This window comes from Muntiacus reevesi, chromosome 1 (assembly GCF_963930625.1).
Source record: "Muntiacus reevesi chromosome 1, mMunRee1.1, whole genome shotgun sequence".
Lineage (NCBI taxonomy): Eukaryota > Metazoa > Chordata > Mammalia > Artiodactyla > Cervidae > Muntiacus > Muntiacus reevesi.
The window spans coordinates 195722715-195749025 of NC_089249.1; the positions used below are offsets into that span (position 1 = coordinate 195722715).

A 26311-nucleotide genomic window follows, 5' to 3' on the forward strand; every position below is an offset into this window, starting at 1 on the left:
GGGTGGCGACTGTGCTCCAGGAGCAGAGAGTGTGGAGAGAGAAGGCGACAAGGACACTGGGGACCAGGACAGATAAGTCGCCCGGACACCTGGTACCACTGGGGTGCCCTCCAGGTTTAGCCCCATGAAGTGGTGAACTTGGGGAGGGCCTCTTCCTGGGTGTGATGATAGGGCAGCGGGGACATGCTCTCCCCTTTCGGGGGGGTGGTGACTGAAGGGACGAAGGGGAGCTGGGGGCGTGTGATGAACACGTGTCTGGACTGGCTGGGTAACCCCCTTGGTGGCCCCGACCCTGTCCCCGCCTCGGGGAGCTCCCAGGTGGGGGTGCCACACTGGGACTTTGTCACACTCACCCTGGCACTCGGTGAGGCTGGGGCTGGGCTGGTAGCCCTCGTCACAGTCGCAGTGGAAGCTGCCCATGGTGTTGACGCAGCGGCCGTTGGCACAGGGGCTGGGCTGGGCACGGCATTCATCATCATCTGAGGCAGGAGGGATAAGGCAGGCCGGCGGGGAGGCAGGGAGGCCAGAGTCCCCCAAGCTGGCCTGCACCTCCAGGGCCCATGTCTGCCCTCCACCTCCAGGGTCCATGTCTGCCTGTCCGCGTGCCCTCTGGCTTTGAACTCTCCTGTCTATGGTGGGATGGGGTGGGGAAGCCCTTCTGTACCTGTGCAGCCCTCCCCGGAGCCCGGCTGGGGCCTCATGCCTGGGGGGCAGATGCAAGCGAAGGTGCCAATGAGGTTCTTGCACAGCATGCCCCGGGTGTGGCAGTCTTGCTCACTGTCTGCACACTCGTCCACATCTGTGGGTGACCATGGATCGATGGTGCTCATGGCTCAACTCCAGGCTGTGAAAATCTGGACTCTCCCACCCTCCAGTGGCCTCCCAGAGAGGGAGGTCCCGGAAGCACTGCCGAGTGCCCGTTCCTCCCCCACCTGTCCCAGACTTCCTGGGAAGTCAGGTGGGAGGGGATAGTCAGGACAGCCCCAAACACCTGCATCCCCTGCCCACATCAGGGTCTCTGTATCTGTGTGACCTTCACCATGGTCCCTGGAACACTGACCCTGAAACAGCCCTTGAGGGACCAAGTCCCAGGCCAGGGTTTCTACCCTCTACACTATGGACATTTGGGACTCGAAAATTCTTTGTGATGGGAGGCCATTCTGTCCAGTGTAGGATACTGAACAGCAACCTTGGCCACTTGATGCCTGTAGCAACCCCCACCTCTACTCAACTGTGACAATAAAAGTGTCTCCAGACATTTCCACATGTCCCCAGGGGGGAAGGGAACAGTCACTGTCCCCACTGTGCTAGCCCATTCAAGGCATGTCTGGTCACCACCAGAGAGGCCTCCGGAGCTACAGTCCTGTTGTTAGACTGAGGAGTTGCTCCCCTTTCATAAAAACAAAAGCAGAACCACGCCTCACAAAAGAGCACCCATTGCACCCTCACATGTCTCAGCTCTCCCGTCACTTTATGACTTAGTACTCATTCCCACTCTTGGAGGCACAGCTCTTATTTCTTCATTTTCTTTCGGGACCAACGTATGAACAGCCCCAGCGTCCTGTCCATCCACCGCCTGCCTGTGTGGGTCCTACCTCGGCACATGGCCCCATCCTCTCGTAACGCATAGCCGACTGGGCAGGTGCACATGTAGGAGCCCTTGGTGTTGTGGCAGCGGAAGGCACAGAGCAGGGGGTTCAGGGAGCACTCATCAATGTCTGGAAAGGCCAGTGGAGGTGCTGGGTGGGTGGGGTCGGCCTGAAGGACCTCCTCTCCCTTTCTCAGGTCAGCCCTCCCTCAGCCTCTGTTTCACAGACCCGGGTCTGGGCAGGCCGAGACTTACCCTCGCAGGTCATCATGGGACCAGGTTCGAAGCCATCTGCACAGGCACATTCGAAGCCTCCTATGACATTGGTGCAGGTACCTTCCCCACAGGGGTGCCCGATGGAGCACTCATCTGTGTCTGCAGTGGGGAGGTAAGGGGTTGGTCAGGGCCTTCAGGGAGCCCCCACCCTTGACATGATCCTGTCTGCCTCCTGCTGAGTGTCTACAGACTGGACAGGGCTAGATCTGCTGCACCTTGAGGGCTGGACTCAGGGCAGAGGCATGCAGTAAGTGAATAAGTGAATACGTGAATTAGGGACTTCCTGGTGGCCTGATGGCTAAGACTGTGGTCCCAATGCAGGGGACCGGGGTTCCATGCCTGCTCAGGGAACTAGATCCCACATGCCGCAACTGAGTTCACATGCTAAAACTAAAGATCCCGCATGCTGCAACGAAGAATTTACACACCATAATTAAGATTCTACCTGCCGCAACTAAGACCTGATGCAGCCAATTAAATAAATATTAAAAACAAATAAATAATAAAAGCTTTAAAAATAGGTGAATGAGTAAATGAGGAAGTAAATGAATGAGAAAGCTAGTGAATGAATGAGCAAGAGAGTAAGTAAATGAATGAGCAAGTAAATGAATGAATGAATAAGTGTGAGATTGTGTGAATAAATGAATAAGTTAACAGGTGAGTGAATAAATGAATAACTCTGCAAATGCATGAGTGAATGAGTAAATGAATAAGTGAATGAGCGAGTAAACTTTGGTGAGATGGACAGGTGGGCGGGCAAAGTGATAGTGGCTGAGAGGCGGGGTGTTCCCTTGGGTGGCATATGCCCTCCCCAGCTCCTTCCTTTCCTGGGAAGCAAGCTGGGGTGGGCTGGTCCCTCACCCACACAGCTGACACCCGTGAAGTCCAGGCTGTAACCAAAGGGACACTCGCAGCGGAATGAGCCATCGGTGTTGACACAAAGGCCATTAGTGCAGACGCCAGGGGTCTCCGCACACTCGTTTACATCTGCAAGCGGCAGGGGTTGCAGTCCTCTGTCACGCCCTGGCCACAATCAGGGTCTCTTCCTTCCCTTCAAGGAGGTGGGGGGTTGTCCAGGGTCACCCATGGGTCAAAGAGGGAACCTGAGACTGGGGAACCAGGGCAGAGCTCACACAGGGCTGGGCAGGAATGCAGGAGGCTGCGGTGGCCTCGGGGGGTCTCAGCACGTGGGTGAGAAGCTCACCTTCCCTAGAGTCATCTGGGCCTGGGACTGCCCCGTGGCCAAAGGGACACAGCTCCTGAAAGGCGACTGGACAGCAAGAGGGGAAGGGAGGTGAGGGTCTGTGGCCAGGTGCAGTCCCCGGCATCCCCTTGTGTGTGGGGAAGGCTGGAGGAAGAATGGAAGGACAGCAGACAGGGGAGGGGCGGGGGACACGGAGGAGGCAGGCAGGAAGGACCAGGGGAGACTGGGCGGGGGGGCCCTCACCACTGCCTTCTTGGGGACACAGCTCGCAGGGGTCATTCCAGCCCTCGCCAGGCCTCTGGCTACAGCAGCACCGGGCCTTGGTGGTGTTGAAAGCTTTGGGTACTGAGCACTTTCCGGCCTCGAAATGGGTGAAGCAGAAACTCTGCCGTGTGTCTGTGGGGGTGATTCCCCAGAGAAACTGCTAGAAGGGCCAGCCACCCCCAGTTCTTGTGAATGGGGTGGTCCTGACCCTACCAGCAGCCAATCAGAACAGTTCAGGATCACGCCGTGGTGATTGGTTCAGGGACGAACATGTGACCCACCCTGGGCCAATGAGGGTCAGCCCTGGGGCTTTTGCTGAGAATCTGAAAATCCTTTTTAGCAACAGCCCAAATTCACAGCTGTGGCAGAATGGGCAACCTAGCCGTGTAATTCTTGGATCAGAATCCCCTTCTTGGAGAGGCAAAGCAACTCATTCCAAAGAGCCAGAGGACCCCAGACTTCAGAGCCCAAATTCTCATTACTGACGCCCATTCCCTAGCCTGAGCCTTCACTGACACGATACGGCTCTACAGACAGACGGAGGGGTTTGGCTCACCACTGGCTCCCAGAATGACAAATACTGGGTGAGTCGCCCTAACCCGGGAGAGAAGAGACCAGCTCAACCCAGGTGAGGCTAGCCCACACTGGACAAGGCTCCTGGAGACCCACACAAGAAACTGCAAGTCCCCTTTCTGGGTGATGTAGCTCTTCCCCCGCCCCACCTCCCACCTCTTCCGTCATCCTGGGTGCTCCCTGGCTCCAGACTCACCAAAGCAACGGTGCCCGTTGTCAGACAGGACAAAGTCAGGTGGGCAGAGGCAATCAAAGCTTCCGGCGCTGTTGGTACAGGAGCCAAAAAGGCACAGGTTGGGCTCTTCGGAGCACTCGTTGATGTCTGGAGGGGCAGGGACACGAAGTGAGGGGGGATGCAGCAGACCCTCCACTGGTGGGGCAGCGTCAGCTGCTGGGAGGGGCAGATGGGGTGGGGGCCCAGCCCGGGAGGATCCAGGGACTGTTGCGGGGCGGGGTCCTCAGGGCTCACGATGAGCCAGAGCACCAGGCAGGCAGTGTGTGTGTGTGTCTTTCATAGAAGGTGTCTCCAGGGTGGAGGTCATGGTCAGGAAAAGTTCATCATTAGAACTGAATTTGTACAGAGCTAACCAAGACTGGTCCCCTGGAGAAGGGAATGGTAGCCTACTGCAGTATTCTTGCCTGGGAAATCCCATGGACAAGGGAGCTACAGCTCATGGGTTCGCAAAGAGTCGGACATGCCTGAGTGACTAAACCACCACCAACCAAGACTGGGTAACACTAGCCCAGGGTGGATGGAGTTAGCTCACATTATACTAGACTAGTCCATCTGCTCAGGCCAGACTGGCCCAGGTTAGCCCAGGTCGCACAAGCCTAATCCAAGTGAATGAATGGTGGTCAGGCCAGACTGCTCCAGATTAGCATGGAATATACAAGTCGCCCAGGTGTGGAATAATACTGGAGCTCAGGTCAGACCAGTCCTCGACCACCAGTCATCGACTGAGGAATTCCACGTTTGGGCCAGTGAGACCCACACCCATGCCCACTTCATGGGATTCATGAGGAAGCCTGGGGGCCCCAGAGAGAGAGCCCTGAGCCGAGAGAGCATCTTAATAACAATAAAAGTGTGTGGAGCTGCATTGAGTACTGTGCTAACGGCATCTTGCATGTGTGAGTGATTCGGTTTTATTTTTTAATTTTTGGCTGCACCACAGGTATGTGGGATCCTAGCTCCCTGACCAGGGTTCGAACCCACATCCGCCGAGTTGGAAGCGAGGAGTCTGTACCACTGGACTACCAAGAAGTCCCCTAAATGCGTCTTTTCACTCACCACCAGTCCAGCTGGCATTCCCATTTTACAGATGGAGGAACAGAGGCCCAGAGGTGCCTCCCACCCGGCCCCAGAGCTGGGAGGTGAGGCCAGATACTCACCGACACAGTGGTCGCTCTGCACCTGGAAGCCGGGGGGACAAATGCAGCGGAAGGAGCCCTCGAGGTTCTGGCAAGTGCCTGGCAGGCAGGTTCCCGGAAGGCTGAGACACTCGTTGGTGTCTGTGGAGAGGAGGAGGAGGGGTCTCAGCACTAGCTGGGGGGCAGGGACTCGCCTGGGGCTGGGACCAGCACCTATGGTCACAGCATAATGGCCAAGGGCCCCCAGACAAGCCCTCCTGGACCCAGAGGAAGGGCTGAGCCTTGGGGAAGCAAAGACATCTGGAGAAGAGTATTCTGGGTCCTGGTGGGGGTTATAAGTGGAGCTGGTGTTGTCCAGGGGAAGGGGGAGTGAAGTTCCTAATTGCAAGCCACTTGCAGACCCCTTTCATGCTTTCCATGTCATCCACGCAGCTCCCCTATTCTATACATCATAAAACTTGGATTTTCAAGACAGCCATTCTCTAAACCACAAATCTGGTGAAAACGTGGATGTGATGTGCTGGTTCTCTCTTTTTATACCTTTAAATAAATATATGGTTATGAAAGGGAGTCATGCCCCTTCAAAAGTACCAACTGCAGGTCAGCTTGGAGCAGGGGCTGGCTGAGATGGCTTCCAGCACCGTGGTGAAGGAATGGCAACCCACTCCAGTATTCTTGCCTGGAAAATTCCATAGACAGAGGACCTAGAGGGCTACTGTCTATGGGGCCGCAAAGAGTCAGACATGACTGAGTGGCTAACAGACACACACACCATGGTGAGACTCACCTATGCAGTTCTTCCCATCGCTTGTGAGCTCAAAGCCATCCTTGCAGAGGCAGTGGAAGGAGCCAGCTGTGTTGAGGCACTGGCCAAATCGGCACACCTGCCCCATCATGGTGGTGCACTCATCCATGTCTGCAGAGGGAAGATGGGCCAGCAGCATTACCCACAGAGCCTAAGGCTCTGAGCCTCCCTTGCACTTCTATTCAAAAAATTGACATGATGGCTGTGACTTCAGTTTATTGAGCACTTACATGCCAGTTGTATATTAACTCTCCAACTATCCTATGAAGCAGACACCAGTATTTTCTAATATGAGCATTGTAATGCTATGAATTTGCCTATAGGTCCTGCCTTAGCTGCATCCCACAAATTTTATGTTGTATTTTATTTTCATTTAATTCAAAATGTTTTCTAATTTTTCTTATGATTTCTTCTTTTATCTATGGCTTCTTTAGGAGTACATTGCCTAATTTCCAAATATTTAGGGATTTTCTGGAGATCTTTTTGTGACTGATTACTACAATAGTTTAATTCCTTTACATTCTGAGAACCTACCTTGTGTAACCTCAATTTTTAAAAAAAAAACTGTTTTATGGCCCAGAATATGATCTTTCCTGGTGAATGTTCATGTACACCTAAGAATAATGTATATTCTGGAATGATCCAAAAATATAATTTGGGTCTAGGTGGTTCATAGTACTGTTGAGGTGTTTTATATTCTTACTGATCTTCTACTTTTCCCTCTATTACTGAGGGAGGAGAGTTGAGGTCTCTAACCATACCTGTGAGTTTGTCTATTTCAGTTTTAGTTCTGTCAATTTTTACTTCCTACCTTTTGAAGATCATTATTAGCTGCATAAGCATTTATGATTGTTATGTCTTCTGAGAGAACTGACTCCTTACAATACATACACTGACTCTATTTCTGGTAATATTCTTTGTCCAGAAGTCAATTTGCTCTGATATTAAGATAGGTAGGTACTACTATTCTATTAATCTCCTTTTTACAGAGGAGGAAAGTAAAGCGCAGAGAGGTTAAGTGACTTGCCTAGGGTCACACAGCTGGCAGATGGCAAAGCTGGGATTTAGACTCATACCACCTGAACTTGTAATCTACACTTTCAACCACTGTGCTAAATTACCAGCATCTTGCCTTCACTGTTCACCTTCCTCTCTCTATTGGCCATCTCCTTCTTATCAACCTGAGTGTAACTCTAGGAAGGGACTCCTGGCACCTGACAACTGCAGGGGTTTGGAGAACTTGTGGTTAACTACTTTTCAATCTCCTGAGGTCGTTTACTGGAGGCATCCCCAGGTTGAGATCCTTTATTTCAGAGAGGTGGTGCCTCTCAAGCCAAGGATCAGCTTTTCAGTGAGCATGCACTGAGGCTGGGCAGCTTACCCACGCAATCTCCGTTGTGTGTTGCCACAAAACCGGGGAAGCAGAGGCAGTTGTAGGAGCCGACAATGTTCTTGCAGGTCCCATTCCCACACGGCTGCCGGTCACACTCGTCGACATCTGCCAGAGCAAAGCCCCTGACCTCTGGCCAGCTCACCCAGGGCAACAGGCAGCTTGGGGACTGAGGGCCTGACTGGACCCAGCCCCCTTCTCTGGTACCCAGCCCTGCCCACATGAATGGGAAATATATCCCTGGTACTATTTACTACCCCCATTTTACAGATGAGAAAACTGAGGTGCAGGGAGATGAGTAAGTTATTCAGCCCAGGTGTCAGGGACCAGGACTCAAACTTGTGAGTTAGTGAACCAGGATGAGCAGAAGCACCAGCCCCACCCCAGGGGAGGTGTAGACCCATGACTTCCTCATGGCCTGGCCATTGAGGCGGGAGCAGGCGGGCGCTCTTACCCATGCACAGGGTCTGGTCTGCTGAGGCCCGGAAGCCACGGTGACACAGACACATGTAGCTGTCCACTGTGTCCATGCAGTCGCCGTGGCTACAGGCATTCGGGATCTCTCGACACTCGTTCCGTCCTGAGGAAGGGCAGGCGCACCGTGTCCCCAGGGCTCCCACCCACAGCATGTCCTGAGCCGTCACATGCTGCAGCTGGGGAGCCCGACCCTTCCAGGAAGATCCCCCTGTGAGCTGTTGCCCCAGGGGAGACACTTCACCTCCCATTTCATCCTCTCGACTCCCCTGTTAACAGATGCCCTCAGCACCCCCACCCCACAGTACAGCCAAGGTGGCAACTCCAGCGATTAGGACTGTGCGCTTCCACTGCAGGGGGCGCGGGTTTGATCGCTGGTCCGAGAACTAAAGTCCCTCATGTAAAGTGACATGGCCAAAAAAAAAAAGAAAAAACTACAGCCAAGGAGCAAAGTCTGGACAGGCCCATGCCCTACCCAAGTCCCAGCAGGAGGCAGAGTCTGGCTTTGTCCTACTCCCTCACCTCCCGACTATGTCCCCACTTACCCACACAAGCCCCGCCTGGCGACATCTTGTACCCTTGGGAACACTTGCAGCGGTAGCTGCCAGCGATGTTGATGCAGTCGGCATTCTGCTGGCAGGGGTTCTCCCCGCTGGTGCACTCATCCATGTCTGGGGAGTACAGCCAGCCAGGTGGGGGGAGTGAAAGAAAATCTTTCCTGCAGAATTAAACCCTAAATCCAGCCCCCCCCCCCCCCCCGGTTTTTCCAGCAGCAGCTAGAACCACATGGAGGGGGATGACGTGGGATGGAGCCCCTCAGAAAGGCATTAGCCCCATAGGCAGAGGGGGAAACTGAGATTCGTGGAATTTAAATGACTTGCCCGGAGAGCACAGGGTGGGAGAAGGACCAGGACCCCACCCGGAGTGGGGGTAGGGGGGCGGCGGCACCTTCGCAGACCAGCAGCAGGCTGTTGTAGCTGAAGCCCGCAGGGCACTCGCAGCGGAAGCTCCCGATCTGGTTGATGCAGATGCCGCTGGCACAGATGGCAGGGATCTCCCCACACTCGTCGATGTCTGGGGAGGTCACCAGCTGTCAGGGCAGCCCAGCCCCTGGCATCGTCTGGGGACCCTGACCTAAGGGATCGTGCCACCGGGGAGAACTTGTGTGTCCACAAGTCAGCCTTCAATTGAAAAATTCTGCCATGGCTAACCTAGAACTGCTGACAGCGGAAAGAAATCAGGATGTGAGAGGGAAGGCAGAAGGGGAGAGGGCATCTTTCTCAACAAAAATGCACATTGGCTGTGACCCAGCACATTTGTGTGTGTGTGTGTGTGTGTGTGTGTGTGCAAGCCTGCTATTCTGGGGTCTCTGGAATGAAGCAGCCCCATGTGTCATTAGGAAGTTGCATGAGAGGACCTGTGATGATGTTTAGCAAGAAACCAGAAACATCAAAGGAGGAATGGATGATAAAATGTGGTCTCTCCCACTGCAGGGGGCACAGGTTTGATCCCTGGTCAGGGAAGAGCCTGCATGCCACATGGTCAAAAAAACCCATCTATTAATGTGGCGATCTATTTTACCACCACAATATTGTAAAGTAATTATCCTCTAATTAAAAAAAGATAAAATATGTCTTTTCATAGAAGAGAATACCATTCAGCCTGAAAAAGGGTTGTGAAGCACTGACACTCGCTACAATGTGGCTGAACCTTGAAAACATGAAGCTTAATGAGAGAAGCCAGTCCCAAGAGAACAAACACGGTATGATACCATTTATATGAAATGTCCAGAATAGACACATCCAAAGAGATGGAAAGCAGACTAGTGGTTGCCAGGGGCTGGGGGAAGAGAGAATGAGGAGTGATTGTTTATAGGGACAGAGTTTCTTTTAATGTGATGGAATGCTCTAAACTTGAATTGAAGTGATGGAGCACAACTCTGTGAATATATGAAAACCCACTGAACTGTGCACTTTTTCTTTTTTCCTTTGACCACACCTCATGGCATGTGGAACTTCCTAGACTAGGGATCAAACCCATGACCTCTACAGTGAAAGGACAGAAACTTAACCCCTAGACCACCAAGGGAGCCCCTGAACTGTGCACTTTTGATGGGTGAAGTGTATGGTGTGTGAATTATATCTCAGGAGAGCTATTGTTTTATTTATATGAGATCCTGGAAACTGCCTAAGTGTCCATCCACGGGGAACTGACTTATGACCTGGGATGTGACCACACTTGGAATACTACAAAGCAGGACACAGAAGGAAGCAGTGCTGTGTGTAGTAGCGCTGGCCGGTTCTTCACGACTCTTTTCTGGGGAAAAACAAGTTGTTTTTTTTTTTTTTTTTTTTTTTATTGTCCTACAGACAATAAGTGGGAAAGCATAGGATTTATGTCCAACTCCCAGAAAACAATGCCATACATTTTCAACTGGGGGGAACCTCAATATGTGTTTAAATGCATGAAGAAGGCACTAGAAAGAAGTACTCCAGGCATAAAGCACGAGTTATATCTCAATAAAGCTGTTGTTTATAAAGAAGAACCTGGAATCAGCCTAAGTGTCCGCCCACGGGGGACTGATTTACGACCTTGGATCCTTGGGAGAGGGGGAAGGATCCTGAGATTTGAAGGGGTGGCTGGAGGGGAATCAGATCTCATCTGCTGTGTTCCAGTTGTTGAAAGTAAGGAGAGTGACTTCCCTGGTGGTCCAGGGGCTAAGACTCCAAGCTCCCAATGCAGGGGCCAGGGTTCCATCCCTGGTCAGGGAATGGATCTCACACGCTGCAACAAAGATCGAAGATCCTGCAAGCCACAACTAAGACCCAGGGCAAAAAAAAAAAAAAAAAAAAAGACCCAGGGCAGCTAAATTAATTACTTCATTAATTTTTTAAAAAAAGAACTAAGGAGACTACATCCATGGGATGAAGACAACTGAAAATAGGTTTATCAATTAAATACCGCATAGCTGAAATTTGGCATTCAAGTACAAGATCTCATTTAACTTACATTGTACAAGACCTCATTTAACTCTGATCCATGCTGCAACATGGGTAAATCTTGGGGACATTATGCTGAGAGAAATAAGCCAGATATATAATAAAAGGACTCTTGAGAGTCCTGTGGATTGCAAGGAGATTAAACCAGTCAATCCTGAAGGAAGTTCAGTTCAGTTCAGTAGCTGAGTTGTGTATGACTCTTTGCGACCCCATGGACTGCAGCACGTCAGGCTTCCCTGTCCATCACCAACTCCTGGAGCTTACTCAAACTCATGTCCGTTGAGTCAGTGATGCCATCCAACCAGCTCATCCTCTGTCGTCCCCTTCCCCTCCTGCCTTCAATCTTTCCCAGCATTAGGGTCTTTCCCAATGAGTCAGTTCTTCGAATCAGGTGGCCAAAGTATTGGAGTTTCAACTTCAGCATCAGTCCTTCCAATGAATATTCAGGACTGATTTTCATGGCAAATAGATGGGAAAACAATGGAAACAGTGACAGACTTTATTTTCTTGGGCTCCAAAATCACTGCAGATGGTAACTGCAGCCATGAAATTAAGACGCTTCTTCCTTGGAAAAAAAGCTATGAGACGGCATATTAAAAAGCAGAGACGTTACTTTGCCAACAAAGGTCCATCTAGTCAAAGCTATGGTTTTTCCAGTAGTCATGTACGGATGTAAGAGTTGGACTATAAAGAAAACTGAGCACCAAAGAATTGATGTGTTTGAACTGTGGTGTTGGAGAAGACTCTTGAGAGTCTCTTGGACTGCAAGGAGATCCAACCAGTCCATCCTAAAGGAAATCCTGAAAGAAATCAACCCTGAATATTCAATGGAAGGGCTAATGCTGAAGCTGAAGCTGCAATACTTTGGCCACCTGATGCAAAGAGCCGACTCATTGGAAAATACTCTAATGCTGGGAAAGATTGAAGGCAGGAGGAAATGGGGGCAACAGAAGATGAGGTGGTTGGATGGTATCACCAACTCAATGGACATGAGTTTGAGCAAACTCCAGGAGATAGCGGAGGACAAGGAAGTCTGACGTGCTGCAGTCCATGGGGTTGCAAAGAGTCGGACACGACTTAGCAACTGAACAACAACAGCAAACAAAAAGGACAAGTAATGTCTGATTCTGTTTCTGTGAGGGGAAATTTACGGAGACCACAGTTCTCCTTAAATTGTGGACCTCTACCACAGACCTCTACCACAGTTCAAAGGTAGAAGGGGGGTTCCCAGGAGCTGGGGGAAGGGGTGGGGAGTCAGTGTTTCATGGGAACAGACTTTCAGTAGGGGAAGATGACAAAGTTCTGGAGATGGATGATGGGGATGGTTGCACAACGGTGTGAATGTATTTAATGTTTCGGATTGGATATTTAAAAATGGTAAAAACGGCCAATTTTCTGTTATGGGTATTTTAGCAGAATTTTAAAAAATGAGGAACAATTTACTAAAAATGCTCTCTGCTTAAAGAAAAAAAGGAGCAGGATTGAGGGGCAGGATTCCTGGCCCAGGGAGACGGAAGAGCGAGGGTGTGGGGTAGAGGAGGATGGAGGGAAAGAGTTGTGGGGGAGGGGAAAAGAGGGGGCAGGGCTCGGAGCACAGAGTGACCAGGGGCTCCAGGCAGTGGAGGGGGGAGAAGGGGGCATGGGGGTCACTCACCAAGGGGCTTCCCTGTGTGGATGTCGATGACGAACCCGGGAACCTGGTTTCCACACAGGATCTGGTAATCCACTGTGCAAAGGAAAACAGGGGAGTGGGGGCTGCGGCTGCAGCCATGCTAGGAGGACCCCTCCTCTTGTCTCTGATCACCTGGTCTATCCTTGCAGCCCGGTGCTCACCCGGCCTCTCATAACTCCCTCCACCCTGACCAGCGCCGGGAAGGTTACAGGCCCCTGTGCTGTGTGATCTTCCAACACACAGGCACATCTCTTCTCTCTGTGAGAGCCACCAGCCATGCCCCACCATCCTCACCATAAAATGCAGACTCTACAGTCTGGACCTCCAGACCTTCCTCTCTTCCCCAGCCCCACCTTTCTGCCAACAGGAACTCCTGCCCTCCTGTTACCCTGATTTCATTACACATCTGGATATTCCTGCTCTGTTACGCTACCACAACTTTGCACATGCTGTTCCCTTTGCTGTTCCCTAGCACAGTCTGCTTCAGCCTTGAGGACGCAGGGCAGCTCATCACTCTGGCCATGGACAGAGGATGATACTACCCTTTGGCTCCCTTGGGCAATTCATCGTTGTTGTTGTTGTTCAATCACTAAGTCACGTCCAACTCTGCATTCTCCTGAACTGCAGCCCACCAGGCTCCTCTGTCCATGGGGTTTCCCAGGCGAGAATACTGGACGGGGTTGCCATTTCCTCCTCCATGGGATCTTCCCAATCTAGGGATTGGACCTGTGTCTCCTGCATTGGCAGGCAGATTCTTTACCACTGAGCCAGCTGGGAAGTCCCCTGGGCAATTCATACTCTAATTATACCCCACTGCTGACACCAAGATTCTGCTTTCCTGACCTCAGTCCCCGAAGGGTGGGTGTTCCTGGACCCACCTGACAGACATCATCAGGCATTAGGTTGGTGCTCCCTCTCCTCAGGTTCCTGCCTTGCCCCTCACTCACTCTTCTGCCTCTGCATCATGATGAGAACATGATGGCCACTGAGCCTAGTATGAACTTCTGCCTCATCAATATTTGACCTGCAGCTCAGATTCAGGTGCACACAATTCAGGCAGGTACCCAAGTCCCAGAACATAATCTGTGAGTGACATTTGATCTATCTTGACGATCTCATGACCAGACTTGGCCATCTGCAGTTTCCTCCCAGACTGCACAGTTTGGGTCTACCATATTCTTATTTTTCTAGAACACAGAACAGGGTCTGGCACCCAGAGATACCCAATAATGACCCCTCCCCACTCCATTGTGCTGGGTTGAACAATGACCCTCCCACCCCCAAAGTTCCTATCTACCCAGACTTTCTGGGACCTTTTGTGGAAAAAGGATCTTTGCAGATTTAATCAAGTTGAGGTGATCGTAGATCAGGGTAGCCCTAATGCAATGACTGGGCTTCCCTGGTGGCTCAGATGGTAAAGAATCTGCCTGCAATGCAGGAGATGTGGGTTCAATCCCTGGGTCAGGAAGACCCCCTGGAGAAGGGAGTGGCTGCCCATCCCAGTGTTCTTGACTGGAGGATCCCATGGACAGAGGAGCCTGGCAGGCTACAGTCCATGGGGTCTCAAAGAGTCAGACACGACTGAGTGACTAGGCACACACACCCACAGTGCAATGACTGGTGTCCTTATAAGAAAAGGAGAGATGGGTGGAGACACTAGGAGAGGTCATGTGAGCTGAAGGCAGAGACAGGGATGATGCAGACACAAGCCAGGCAACACCACCAGAAGGGTGGACCACCAGAGGGTGGACAAGGCAAGAAAGAATTCTGCCCTCGAGCCTCTGGAGGAAGAATAACCCTGCTCACACCTTCACTCCTGACTTCTGACTCCATGATTGTGAGAAAATACATTTCTGTTTGTTTGGTTGGCTGGTTTTGGTCACAATGGGCAGGATGTGGGATCTTAGTTTCCAGATCAGGGCTCGAACCCACTACTCCTGCATTAGGAGCATGCAGTTTTAGCCACTAGACTGCCAGGGAAGTCCCCCATATTTCTTTCTTTTTTTTTTTTCATATTTCTTTTTTTAAAGCCGTCAAGTCTGGTATTTGTTGCCACAACCCTAGGGAACTCATTATCTCAGTTCTGGGTGCTATAAGGAAATACCGTAGACAGGGTGGCTTCAATAACAAACATTTACTTCTCATAATTTTGCAGGCTGCAAAGTTGAAGGTCAAGGCACCGGCAGATCTGGTGTCTGGTGAGAAGTCTTCCTATCTGTCTTCCTGCTGTGTCTTCACATGGCAAACACAGCAACTCTTATGTCGCTTCTTATAAGGGCACTAATCCCATTTAGAGGGCTCCATCCACATGACTTAATTAACTCCCAAAGGCGCCACCTCCAAACACTATTATTACACTGGGGGTTAGGGCTTCAACATATGAAATTTGGGATGGGGAACACAAGCGTTCATTCCATAGCACTAATACGCTTGTCAAACCAGTCATTCCTAAAGGAAATCAACCCTGAATATTCACTGGGATGACTGATGCTGAAGCTCCAATACTTTGGCCACCTGATGCGAAAAGCCAACTCACTGGAAAAGACCCTGATGCTGGGAAAGATTGAGGTCAAGAGGAGAAGGGGGTGACAGAGGATGAGATGGTTGGATGACATCACTGACTCAATGGACGAGTTTGGGCAAACTCTGGGAGATAGTGGAGGACAGGGGAGGCTGGCACACTGCAGTTTATGGGGTAGCAAAGAGTCAGACGTGATTGAGAGACTGAACAATACACTTGTAATCTTCGGCTGCCCCCTCTGGTCGCCACTCCATTCCTGCAGCTCTTTCTGATGCCCGGCAGGCTGATAGATTTTTCTAATAGAGCTCATCCCCACTGCTTTTAGGGTTTTTCTCCTGCTGTCCCCTGCCTAGAACACCCTTCTTCAACCCAACTGACATTTCTGTAATCCTTTCCAGAGCTTCTATGAGCTCACTACCTTCCCAGCTCATGGGGCCCTGGTGTCTCTGACCACTCCTGTTTTTCGCTCTTCACCCCATGCATTCACTGACACCCCCCCCACCCCCAGATAATCTGTGAGTCTTCAAGGTCCTTTAACCCAGATTGAAAGCCTCGCTGAATTCCACAAGTCTGCAAAATAAGGATATATTGATTTTCCCCATACACTGATCGGGATGGAATTTCAACTCTTTGGCTCTAATCAAAACAATAGACTCATCCAGGAGTCCTAAGTGCAGCAGGCTGCCTTAAATACAGCACCAAAAAGGGCCAGACTGGAAAGAAGGCAGGGAAGGGGCACTCACGACTGGCGGGGGTCGGGCAGGCCTCACAGGGTCTATTCCAGGCCTGGCCAATGTTGTAGGAGCAGCAGCACATCTTCCGGGTCACGTTAAAGGCCAGCTCATTCTGACATGTGCTGTTGTAATGCCGGAAGCAGACACTCTTCCTCATGTCTGCAGTTGGGTTGGGGAGAAGGATGTAGGTAAGAAACACCACAGGAAGACAGCCAGAGAGGCAGAAGTCCATTCACAAATCCATTTGAAACTACTGGCTTGACTTCTCTGAGGCAACACACAGGAGAGTGCCATTCACATGTTAACCTTTCTTTGGCAGTGCACAACCTGGACAACCGTTCATGGCAGCGCTGGGTCCCTGAGCCCTGCTGCCTTGTTCACTGCTGCATAGCACCATTTCAGATACACTCACCCTTCATCTCTCCTCCAACAAACATGCCTCTCCACCCTCTTTCAAGGATTGGAGACTTCCAGAAGCCCCTCCCATAGGCTAGTGCTTTTTTCACAACCACTGGTCTCTCTCATCATCACACTTCATACCCATGCAGTTATTGCCACCGTTGACTTGCAGGTATTCCATAGGGCAGACACAAGTGTAGTTCCCCAAAGTGTTGTAGCAGGTACCAGCGCCACAGATGCCTGAGTGTGCAGAGCATTCGTCGATGTCTGCAAGGAAGGGAGGAATTGTCTGTATCCAGGAATCATCTGGATAACTCCCCATCCCAGGTCTGCCAGAAACACTTTACTACATGCTTGAGTCTAGTTTCAAGATTAGCTTCAAATGCAGATATCTTAGTGATGTGGAAAGACACAGCATGGTGTTAGGTGGGGAAAACAGTTTATTATGATCCCTTCTCTATTAAGAAAAAATATGACCTGAGCTTACAAATATTATCACCAAGAGTGGGGCAATCCCATGCTTCCCAGTGTGATGCAATAGGAAGCAAGAGTTCTTCGAATAAAATATTCTTGAAAGAAAAAAGTTGATTCTCAATCAGATCAACCCCCTAGTCCAGAGGCGGCAAACTTTTCCTGCAAAGCAAATTGCTGCTCAGTCGCTTAGTTGTGTCTGATCCTTTTGTGACCCCATGAAATGTAGCCCACCAGGCTCCTCTGTCCATGGGATTCTCCAGGCAAGAATACTGGAGTGGGTTGCCTTTCCTTCTCCAGGGGATCTTCTCAACCCAGGGATCAAACCCATGTCTCTTCTGTCTCCTGCACTGCAGGCAGATTCTTTACTCCTAAGCCACCCGGGCTTTTTTTTGTATTGTCAGGCAACAATGGTCTCTGATGAGCTTTTCACACTGCCGTGGGAGCGTGTAGGCAGCCACAGACAATGAGTCATAGACAATGAGTAAACAAATTAGCATGCTATGCTCTAATAAAACTTGATTTATGGCCACCGAAATGTGAGTTTCATGTCATTTTCATGTGGCTCAAAATATTATTATTCTTCTGATTTTTTTCCCAATAATTTTTAAAAACTTAAAAAGCATTCTTAATGGGCTACACAAAAACGAGTGGTGATTTATTTCACTAGGAGTGACATTTATAAAAATGGCAGAGTAGGGAATGTTGGAGTTCTATTCCTCCAAAAAAACAACTATGGAGTTGGGCAAAAACTGACAAAATTAACTTTTGAGTAAATCTGGGATGCAGTTAAAAATTTAAAAAACCAGGGAACTTGACATATAGGATATACTAAAGAATCCACAGAATGAAAACTATTAGAACTATAAATGAGGTCAGCACAATTGCAGAATACAAGATCAACAAAACATTAACAAATTTCAGTTGTATTTCTGCACGCTATCAAAAAGTAATTAGAAGTGAAATTAAGGAAATAATTCCACTTAGCATCCAAAAGATAAAATACTTAAGAGTAAGTGCAGCCCAAGAAGTGAAAGACTTGTACACAGAAAACTATAAAATGCTCCTAAGAAAAATTAATAAGACCTAAATAAATGAAAAAATAGCCTGCGGACATGAATTAAAAGACTCATTATAGTTAAAATGGCAATACTCCCCAAAGTGATTTATAGATTCAATGTAATTCCCATCAAAATCCCAATGACTTCTCTTCTTTGGGCAGAAATGGAAAAGCTGATCCTAAAGCTCACATGGAATTGTAGGAGACCCCAAATAGCCAGAACAATCTTGAGAAAAGAAAAAAAAAGTTGGAGGAGTCAGACTTCCACATTTCTAAACCTACTTACAATGCTGAAGTAATCAAAAGAGTGTGGTACTGGTATGAGGATAGACATATACATCAGTGGAATAGAATTTAGAGTACAGAAATAAACCCAGACATCTATAGTCAATTGATTTTCAACAATACTATTCAATGGAGAAAAAAGAGACTTTTCAACAAATGGTTCTGGGATGATTAGATATCCACATGCAAAAGAATGAAGTTGGATCCTACCTTGCACCATACCCAAAAATTAACTCAAAATACATAGAAGACCTAAATAGGGGAGCTAACACATAAAACCCTTGAAAGAAAACACAGAGGTAAATCTTAAAGACCTTGTATTTAGCAATAAATTCTTAGATATGACACCAAAAGCACAAATCAAAAAGGAAACAAAAAAACCCCAGATAAGCTGGATTTCATCAAAATTCAAACCTATTATGCATCAATGACACTCTCAAGAAAGTGAAAGACAACCCACAGAATGGGAGAAACTCTATGCAAATCACATAGGTGATGGGAGTCTTGTCCAGCATATATAAAGAACTCTTACAACTCAACAACAAAAAGACAAACAACCCAATTCTTAAATGGGCAAAAGACCTGAAAGGACATTTTTTCCAAAGAAGATAAACGGCCAATAGGCACATGAAAAGGTACTCAGCCTCATTAGGCATTAGGGAAACACAAACCACAACCATGAGAAACCACCTCACACCCACTAGGATAATATTACTTTAAACGATGGAAAATAGCAAGTGTTAATAACAAATGCGGAGAAACTGGAACCCTTGTATGTTGCTGGTGAAGATGCAAAATGGTGCAGCTGCTGTGAAAAACAGTTTGGCAGTTCCTCAAAAAAGTCAAACACAGAATCACCATGTGACTTAGTGATTCTAGGAGTTAGATAAAATTGTCGACAAGGACTGGTTATAGAATTTGCCCAGCACATAAGAAAACCCTTGAAGAATTTCACGATGGCAACAGCAGAGCATTAAACTAAGTGGAGAGGGCTGGGGGCTGGGGGCTTCAGAGTAGCTGGCGCTTGAGCCTGAAAGCTGGAAAGTACTGCCAGACTGCAGCCCTCAAGGGCACGGACTGACCCTGCAAGGCTCCACAGTCAAGGTCAACATCCAGGTTGAAATCTTCCTGCCCTGTGACAGTCAAAAAATGCAGCACACTGCCATATTTGATGACAGAAGTTTTCCCTTTTCCTTTTGATAGTCTATGGGATAGCGGAAGCAGGGAGGCATGAAATATTTTTCAAGCATTTTGGGTTCTGACTCTGGTTTGCCAGCTCCCACCTACACGTACACAGGGGCTTTCAAGCTTAGATCTCTCCCAGCCTTTACCATCTTCTTGAGTCTCTAAAGCATGAGAAAACTCTTAAGCGTCCCTCGGGCAGCAAGGAGACCAAACCAGTCGATCGTAAAGGAAATCAACCCTGAATATTCATTAGAAGGACTGATGCTGAAGTTGAAGCTCCAATACTTTGGCCACATGATGCAAAGAGCTGACTCATTGGAAAAGACCCTGATGCTGGGAAAGACTGAGGGCAGGAGGAGAAGGGGGCAACAGAGGAAGAGATGGATGGATGGCGTCACTGACTCAATGGACATGAGTTTGAGCAAACTCTGGGAGATGGTGAAGGACGGGGGAGTCTGGCGTGCTGCAGTCCACGGGGTTGCAAAGAGCTGGGCATGACAGAGCGACTGAACAAAACTAAAGGGTGCTGCTCAGAGTAGACAATCCGCTGTCCTTGCCTGCTGATGCTGGTGTCTGGTTGCATGCAGGTGCTCAGTTAATATTGTTGAAAAGAAAAAAAGAAATGGGTTGGTGGACGATGGATGAAGGAAGGAAGAATTTGATACACTGTATCAAAACAGCTCAGGCTCAAGGATCAGAATGGCTGGGCTGGGACCCAGTTTCTATCACTTACTAGCTGGTTTTGTGGCTCAGACAGTAAAGAATCCACCTACAATGCAGGAGACTGGGTTTGATCCCTGGGTCAGGAAGATCCCCTGGAGAAGGGAATAGTAACCCACTCCAGTATTCTTGCCTGGAGAATCCCATGAACAGGGGAGCCTGGTGGGCTATAGGTGCTGAGTCAGACATGACTGAATGACTAACACTTTCACCACTCAAGTGACTTAATTAACTCCCTTAGTTTCTGAATCTGAAAAATGGGGTCATAATAAGAACATCTCCCCCATGAGGCTGTTTTGGTAAATGAATGAATGGCAAATGCTCAGCTCCACGGTGACACACAATCACGATACCAGTTAACTGTCGGTTGTTGCTAAGATGCAAGAGAGGACCGTAAGAGACAAGTGAAGGGGATGCTTAAAGGAAAGGTGTGACTGCTCTTTTGGTGTCTTTTTCCTTCCCCTCTTAGCTCTGGGCCTTGGTCAGCTTTTGCCCTGAGGAAGGGCATGGCTGCTGCGATAAAGCCAGATCATTTCTGAGTGGGAAGGAGGCTGGAGGTCAGGCAACGGGGAGATGGGGAAGAAACAGTGGAGCAGAGGGTAGATTGGGGCATTCCAAGGAGGCTGTCGCAGCCCTTCCAGTGGGCCCTGGGCAGCAAGGCAAGACAGCAGACTCTGGAGTGGGGCATGTGAGCCCCCCAGGCCATGAAGAGGTGAGGCTGGGCAGAAATGCAGGCAGGGAGGAGAGGGCTCAGGCTCACCCTCACAGATGCGAGTATCCTCATTGAGGTGGTAGCCGGGTGGGCACTCGCACTGGAAGCTACCGAAGGTGTTGACACAGTTGCCCCCCTGGCACAGCCCTGGCAGCTCCTGGCATTCGTCAATGTCTGTCAGGAAGTGAGGAAGCTGTGCTTGGAAGCTACACCCAAGCGGAGTACTTGGGGGACACCCATGCCTTCCCCTGGGCCCTCCTGCTTCTTTAAGGACACCCAAGAGCTGTTGGATATTTAGAGGGTGTACCCAGACTCTCCTGGGTCAATGTCACCCTGAATTCATCCTCTTTCCCTTCATTGGATAGTCCATCCTCTCATCTATCCATCTATCCATCACAAAGCTCCCTCTTGATGGAATTCTCCAATCTCATTATCCACTTTGGATAGAATAGATGGATGGATGGGTGGGTAAGTGGTTGGATGGATATGAAAAGTAGTGGATGAGTGAATAAACAACAGTGTCAATGGACAAGAACATGAGTGTGAATGAATAGGTGGGTGAGCAGGTGGATGAATAAATGAAAGGAGGAACGAGTAGATGGATGGGTGGATGTGTGGATGGATGGATATGGGAGGATAGATGTATAAATGGGTAGATAAGTGGATATGAAAAGCAGAGAATGGGTCTAATAAGCAAATGGGTCAATGGATGAAAAGAAGAATGACTGGCTGGATAGGTGGGTGGTTAGGTAAGTAGATGATGAATGGATGGATTGTAGATGAGTGGATGGATAAACGTACTTATATGTATGTATATATGGATGAATGGATGGAAGGAAGGAAAGAAGAAAGGGTGGATGGATGGATGGGGAAGAATACATGGATGGGTAAATGGGGGATGGATGGATGGGTAGATGGGGATTGGATAGAAGGATGAATCAACAAACCAATAGGTAGAAGAGCTGAGAGGACCTGCCCCCCACCCCAAAGTTGCCCAACTCTGCTCCTTGGTGATGGGAGGTGAGAGGAAGGTCAATCACTGGGTACCTGGATGGATAGTCTACCAGTAACTCACCTTCCAGGATGACAGTGATGGAATTAGGCCGGAAGCCCTCACCCCCTGGACACAAGGTTCTGTACTCAGCTGCAAGGGAAAGAAACTCTTGTGAGGGGCCGTGGGGTGAGGCATTTGGGCAAAGCTCAGGGGAAGCACGGGAGGGGAGGTCCCCTAAAAAGGGCTCAAGAATGGGCCTGGCATCCTGTTACCATAGAAACTACATTCCTTTACCTCCTCAGCCTCTGGGACCTAGAAACATTGGTACAATCATGGAGGATCTGGTGTCTGTATGTGTGTGTGTGTGTGTGTGTGTGTGTAAACACTTGCTCACATTCAACATGTGAGCAGATGGATCTTGTGGTGGTAGTTGGGGATAGGGAGGAAGGATTCTTGTGATCCAAAACCAGACTCTAATGTGACCACAAGTTTCCCCCATGAAAGGAAGATCCTGCATGTACATTCACACACAAACATATGCTCCGGAATAGGTAGATACATGCCTCCTTGCTCCACACCTGAGGACTTTGAACATGCTGTTCCCACTGCAGCACACACCCTTCCCTCTATGCTGCCTGGAAAACTCCTACTCATTCTTCAAGACCTCATTCAAGTCCCTCTCCTGGGAAGCCTTCCCTTACCCCCTTCCTCTCCATGGCTTCCTCTTTGGCCATCACCTTGTCTCAAACAGACTCTTAGAATAGTTCCTCTCTCAACAGTCCAGGGACTGTTGGTTTACGGGTGAGGGGCAGCGTGCAGTGGCTGTATTTCATCCTTCTCTAGGTTCCCATGCCCTAGGAATTTTCAGTGTTTGTTGACTGACTCAGCGGGCAAGTAAGTGTAAACATACAAAGAATTTGCAGGGAGAATGGCAGAGGAGACTTTGGGGAGAGGTCGAGATGACGAACTGCTGAGAATATGCTGTGTGACCCAGGGTGAGTCCTTCTCCCTCTCCCTCCATCCCTTAGCAGAGATGATCCCCTAAGCCCTGAGGGAGCCTGGACCAGGGCTAGGGCTCTGTCTTCTCCTGCCCCCACTCCACCCAGGGACTCACTGGTGTTGGCCGGAGGGCACAGCTCACAGGGGTTGCCCCAAGCCCGACCCAGGGAGCAACAGCAGGATGCCCGGGTGACGCCAACCCCGATCTCCGCACTGCAGGAAATGCCACCGTCCCCTCGATCCTGTGTGTCCAGGAAACAGTTCCCGACCCGGGTATCTAAACAGGCAGAAAGGGGAGGTTAGCAAGTGGTAGGGGAGAAATAGGGTGTGTGTGTCTGTGTGTGTGCGCGCACCTCTTTGTATGTGTAACTGTGTATTACTCTATGTATGTCTGTGTGTGCATATGTCTGTGTGCACGTGTGACTCTGAGCATCTGGCAGTCTAGAGCCCAAAGGCTGTATCTCAAAAGACAGGGATGATTGCTCTGGCCAAGGGCCTGTCTGTCAGGAGCAGGTGGATGTGGGTGACACAGCATGACCCCATCCAGCGCATGGGACCCCAGAACCCCACCTGTAGCAGAGTATGTACTTACCCACGCAGCCCACGCCGCTGGGATTCAGCTCAAAATCCTGGGGGCAGTTGCAGAGGTAGCGGCCGGGGGTGTTGACGCACAGGCCGTTGATGCAGTTCACAGGGTCTGCACACTCATTCACATCTGTGGGGTGGGGGAACCATCAGCAGGGATCCTCCCCTCTCAACTCACTTCCCTCCTGCCCTTTTCCTGGGGAGTCGAATACCTGGCTGCTGGGGGCCGGTCTTAGGGACAAGGCCCCTGGGAAGAAAGCCTGATGGGACAGTAGCCTGTCCCAGGCAACCCCCTGCCTTCCCCTGCTCTTTTCTACTTGGCCTGGAGGTTTGCCTTTGCCAGCAGAGTCCACGAGCTAACATACAAAAACCGATATTGAGGACATGTTTCAAGCCAGGGGCTGGCAGACTACAACTTGTGGGTCAAATCCAGGACCCTATCTGTTTGTGTAAATAAAATTTTACTGGTACATAAGCACAACCATTCATTCACTTATCACCTATGTCTGTTTCTAAGCTACAGGGCAAAGACTGTATGGCCGAAAACTGAAAATATTTACTGGCTGGCCCTTCATTGAAAAAGTCTGCTGAGCCCCACTTGGGATAGACAGGTGGGGGACCATTTTGATGGTTGCGGAGGAGGGACCTCGACTTCATTGATTTACAGCGTCCTTTTTTTCTTTTGGTCACATGGCATGCAGGATGCAAGATCTTAGTTCCCCAACCAGGGATCGAACTTGCGCCCCCTGCAGTGGAAGCATGGAATCTTAATGACTGGACCGCCAGGGAAGTCTCCCTGATTCACTGCATTTATTTGGGGGATGATAAATGATGATGATGATGAAGGTTAATGGGGAGGGGCACTATTGGAGATGGGGTCAGACAAGGACTCCCTCCACTCTGTAGAGGACATGTGAGAAGAGATCTGTGGGACTGAAGGAACGAGCCTGCCACCCCGAACCCTGTGGACCCCACACCTGTGCAGTTGCCACCACTGCGGTCCAGCTCATAGCCCTCATCGCAGATACAGCGGAACATCCCCGGCAGGTTCTCACAGCTCCCGAACACACAAATGTTCCCGAGGACACACTCATCCACATCTGAGGAGGAGCGGAGCCCAGGTGAGCACGGCCAGGCCAGCATCCCGCTCCAGCTGCCCCCAGCGCACACCAGTGACTCCAGGGACCCCCTGCTCTGCCCGCACCCCGGCCGCCCCAGGCCTCACCCTGGCAGGCATGCTGGTCCTCGGTGGGGCTGAAGCCCATCTCGCACTCACAGCGGTACCCGCCGGGGACATTGAGACACTGCCCATTCTCGCAAAGGGCCACGTTCTCTGCACACTCGTCCCTGTCTAAGGGGACTCAGAGGCGGGGGGCTGGTGGTCAGCAGGTGAGGACCCACATGGTGGGGGCAGGCGGCCCTGATCACTCGAACCCTTCACTGTCACCTGGAGTTCCAGGGAGTTGGCAAGTAGCCTGGGGGGACTCAGACCCCGACTCAGTGGGCAGGTGATTGAGTCAGGGCCAGGGAGAGGACAGGGGACATGGTCGCTCACAATCTGGGGTGGAGGGCCAACAGAAAGCAAGTGTTCCTGTTCCCATACCCAGAAAACTCTACGCATTTGGAGTCCAGGGGAGAAGACTGCCCCTAAGGGACTCGGCCTGGCCTCTGGCCCCAAGGGCTAAAGGTACATCCTTTCTGGCATCTACAGAGCAGTGAGTGGATCAGTCCTTGGATGTCCTTTCTGGACCCCTCCAGCCCTCCCATCCCATGCCCCGACCTCACCTTCACAGGAGAAACCATCCCCAGAGAAGCCCAGGTGGCAGGCACAGCGGTAGGAGCCAGGGGCATTGAGGCAGTCAGCTCTCGGGTTGCACCCATGCTCCTCAGAAGTGCATTCATCCAGGTCTGCAGGAGACGGAACCCAGGGTCCCCCAGGTGTGTGCGTTGGGGGGCTGTGGGGAGGCAGACCCTCCAAATCCAAACCCTGACCCTCCCCCATGGACGTGCCTGAGCCCAGCCACCTCTGCCTGGCTGTAGCCTGCCCACTCCCCCCACCCACCTCCGCTTCTCTGCGCAGACCTCTGGCCCCCAGACACTTACCACGGCATTCAAAGCCATCCCCAACCCAGCCTGGCTGGCAGCTGCAGCTGAAACTCCCAGGGGTGTTGAGGCAGGAGGCGTGACTGTCACAACTGTGTCCCCCAAGCTGACATTCATCTACATCTGAGAGAAGAGGGACCCAGGCATAGGAGGGCAGGACCAGGAGATGGGGTGGAGGACAGAGGACCCCCTAAGAGGCCTGGGCCTAGTAGAAACAGGGCTTCAGGTACAGAGTAGGGAGACTCAGGGCAGGAGCTGGAGAAAAGACCTTCCCTAGGGTAGGACTGGGCCCAGAAATGCCCCCTCACCACTGCAGGAGCTTCCACCCTCACCCAGAGCCCAAAAGGAAAACCCCCAAACCCAACAGGGCATGACTCCCAGCATGCCCCAGAAATGGTCTGGAATGGCAGCGTGAGAGACTCAGGGTAGACAATAAGAGGAACTGTCCTTGGTTAGGATTCCTGGCTTTCACTGAAGGACTTGGATTCAATCCCTGGTTGGGGAACTAACATGGCACAGCCAAAAAAAAAAAAAAAAAAAAAATTCTGTCTTAACGAATACACTCTCCCCCTAAAGCAGGATTTCCTTCTAAACCAGTGTGTCTAATCCTCAGCCAATTTTGCATCAGCCTTATCATCTCTGCAATGTTCATAAACCACCTAAGTCAGCTACCATTCCCTGAAAGCTTTTCCTTTGTAAGAAAAAATGTTTTATTTGACTGCACCAGGTTTTAGTTGTGGCATGAGAACTCTTAGTTGCAGCATGTGGGATCTAGTTCCCTGACCAGGGATCGAATCTGGGTCCCCTGCACTGGGAGCCAGGACATAGTCTTAGCCACTAGACCACCAGGGAAGCCCTCGCTAAAAGTTTCTTTACGCTGCCTCCTATCTTTACTTACACGAATGTACTTTAGAAGAAAAACATGTAACA

The 26311-nt window shown here is 50.3% G+C and overlaps 1 protein-coding gene across 1 annotated transcript in view; it reads right to left on the reverse strand.

The window, feature by feature from the left end:
* The window catches only part of FBN3 (fibrillin 3), a 73080-nt gene that overhangs the window by 12618 nt on the left and 34151 nt on the right, over positions 1-26311 (reverse strand). Inside the window, exons 34-58 of the mRNA XM_065919113.1 lie at positions 25382-25504; positions 25064-25186; positions 24504-24629; positions 24256-24378; positions 23286-23408; positions 22809-22970; positions 21776-21844; positions 20749-20874; positions 16409-16534; positions 15878-16027; positions 12596-12667; positions 8891-9016; positions 8488-8613; positions 7923-8048; positions 7460-7576; positions 6061-6189; positions 5295-5414; positions 4102-4227; positions 3312-3464; positions 3069-3134; positions 2726-2851; positions 1844-1963; positions 1596-1718; positions 665-799; positions 354-479 (exon numbers count right to left, since the gene is read on the reverse strand). Of these exons, the coding sequence (XP_065775185.1) occupies positions 354-479; positions 665-799; positions 1596-1718; positions 1844-1963; positions 2726-2851; positions 3069-3134; positions 3312-3464; positions 4102-4227; positions 5295-5414; positions 6061-6189; positions 7460-7576; positions 7923-8048; positions 8488-8613; positions 8891-9016; positions 12596-12667; positions 15878-16027; positions 16409-16534; positions 20749-20874; positions 21776-21844; positions 22809-22970; positions 23286-23408; positions 24256-24378; positions 24504-24629; positions 25064-25186; positions 25382-25504 (3042 nt within the window). The remainder of the gene's footprint in view (positions 1-353; positions 480-664; positions 800-1595; positions 1719-1843; positions 1964-2725; positions 2852-3068; positions 3135-3311; positions 3465-4101; positions 4228-5294; positions 5415-6060; positions 6190-7459; positions 7577-7922; positions 8049-8487; positions 8614-8890; positions 9017-12595; positions 12668-15877; positions 16028-16408; positions 16535-20748; positions 20875-21775; positions 21845-22808; positions 22971-23285; positions 23409-24255; positions 24379-24503; positions 24630-25063; positions 25187-25381; positions 25505-26311) is intronic.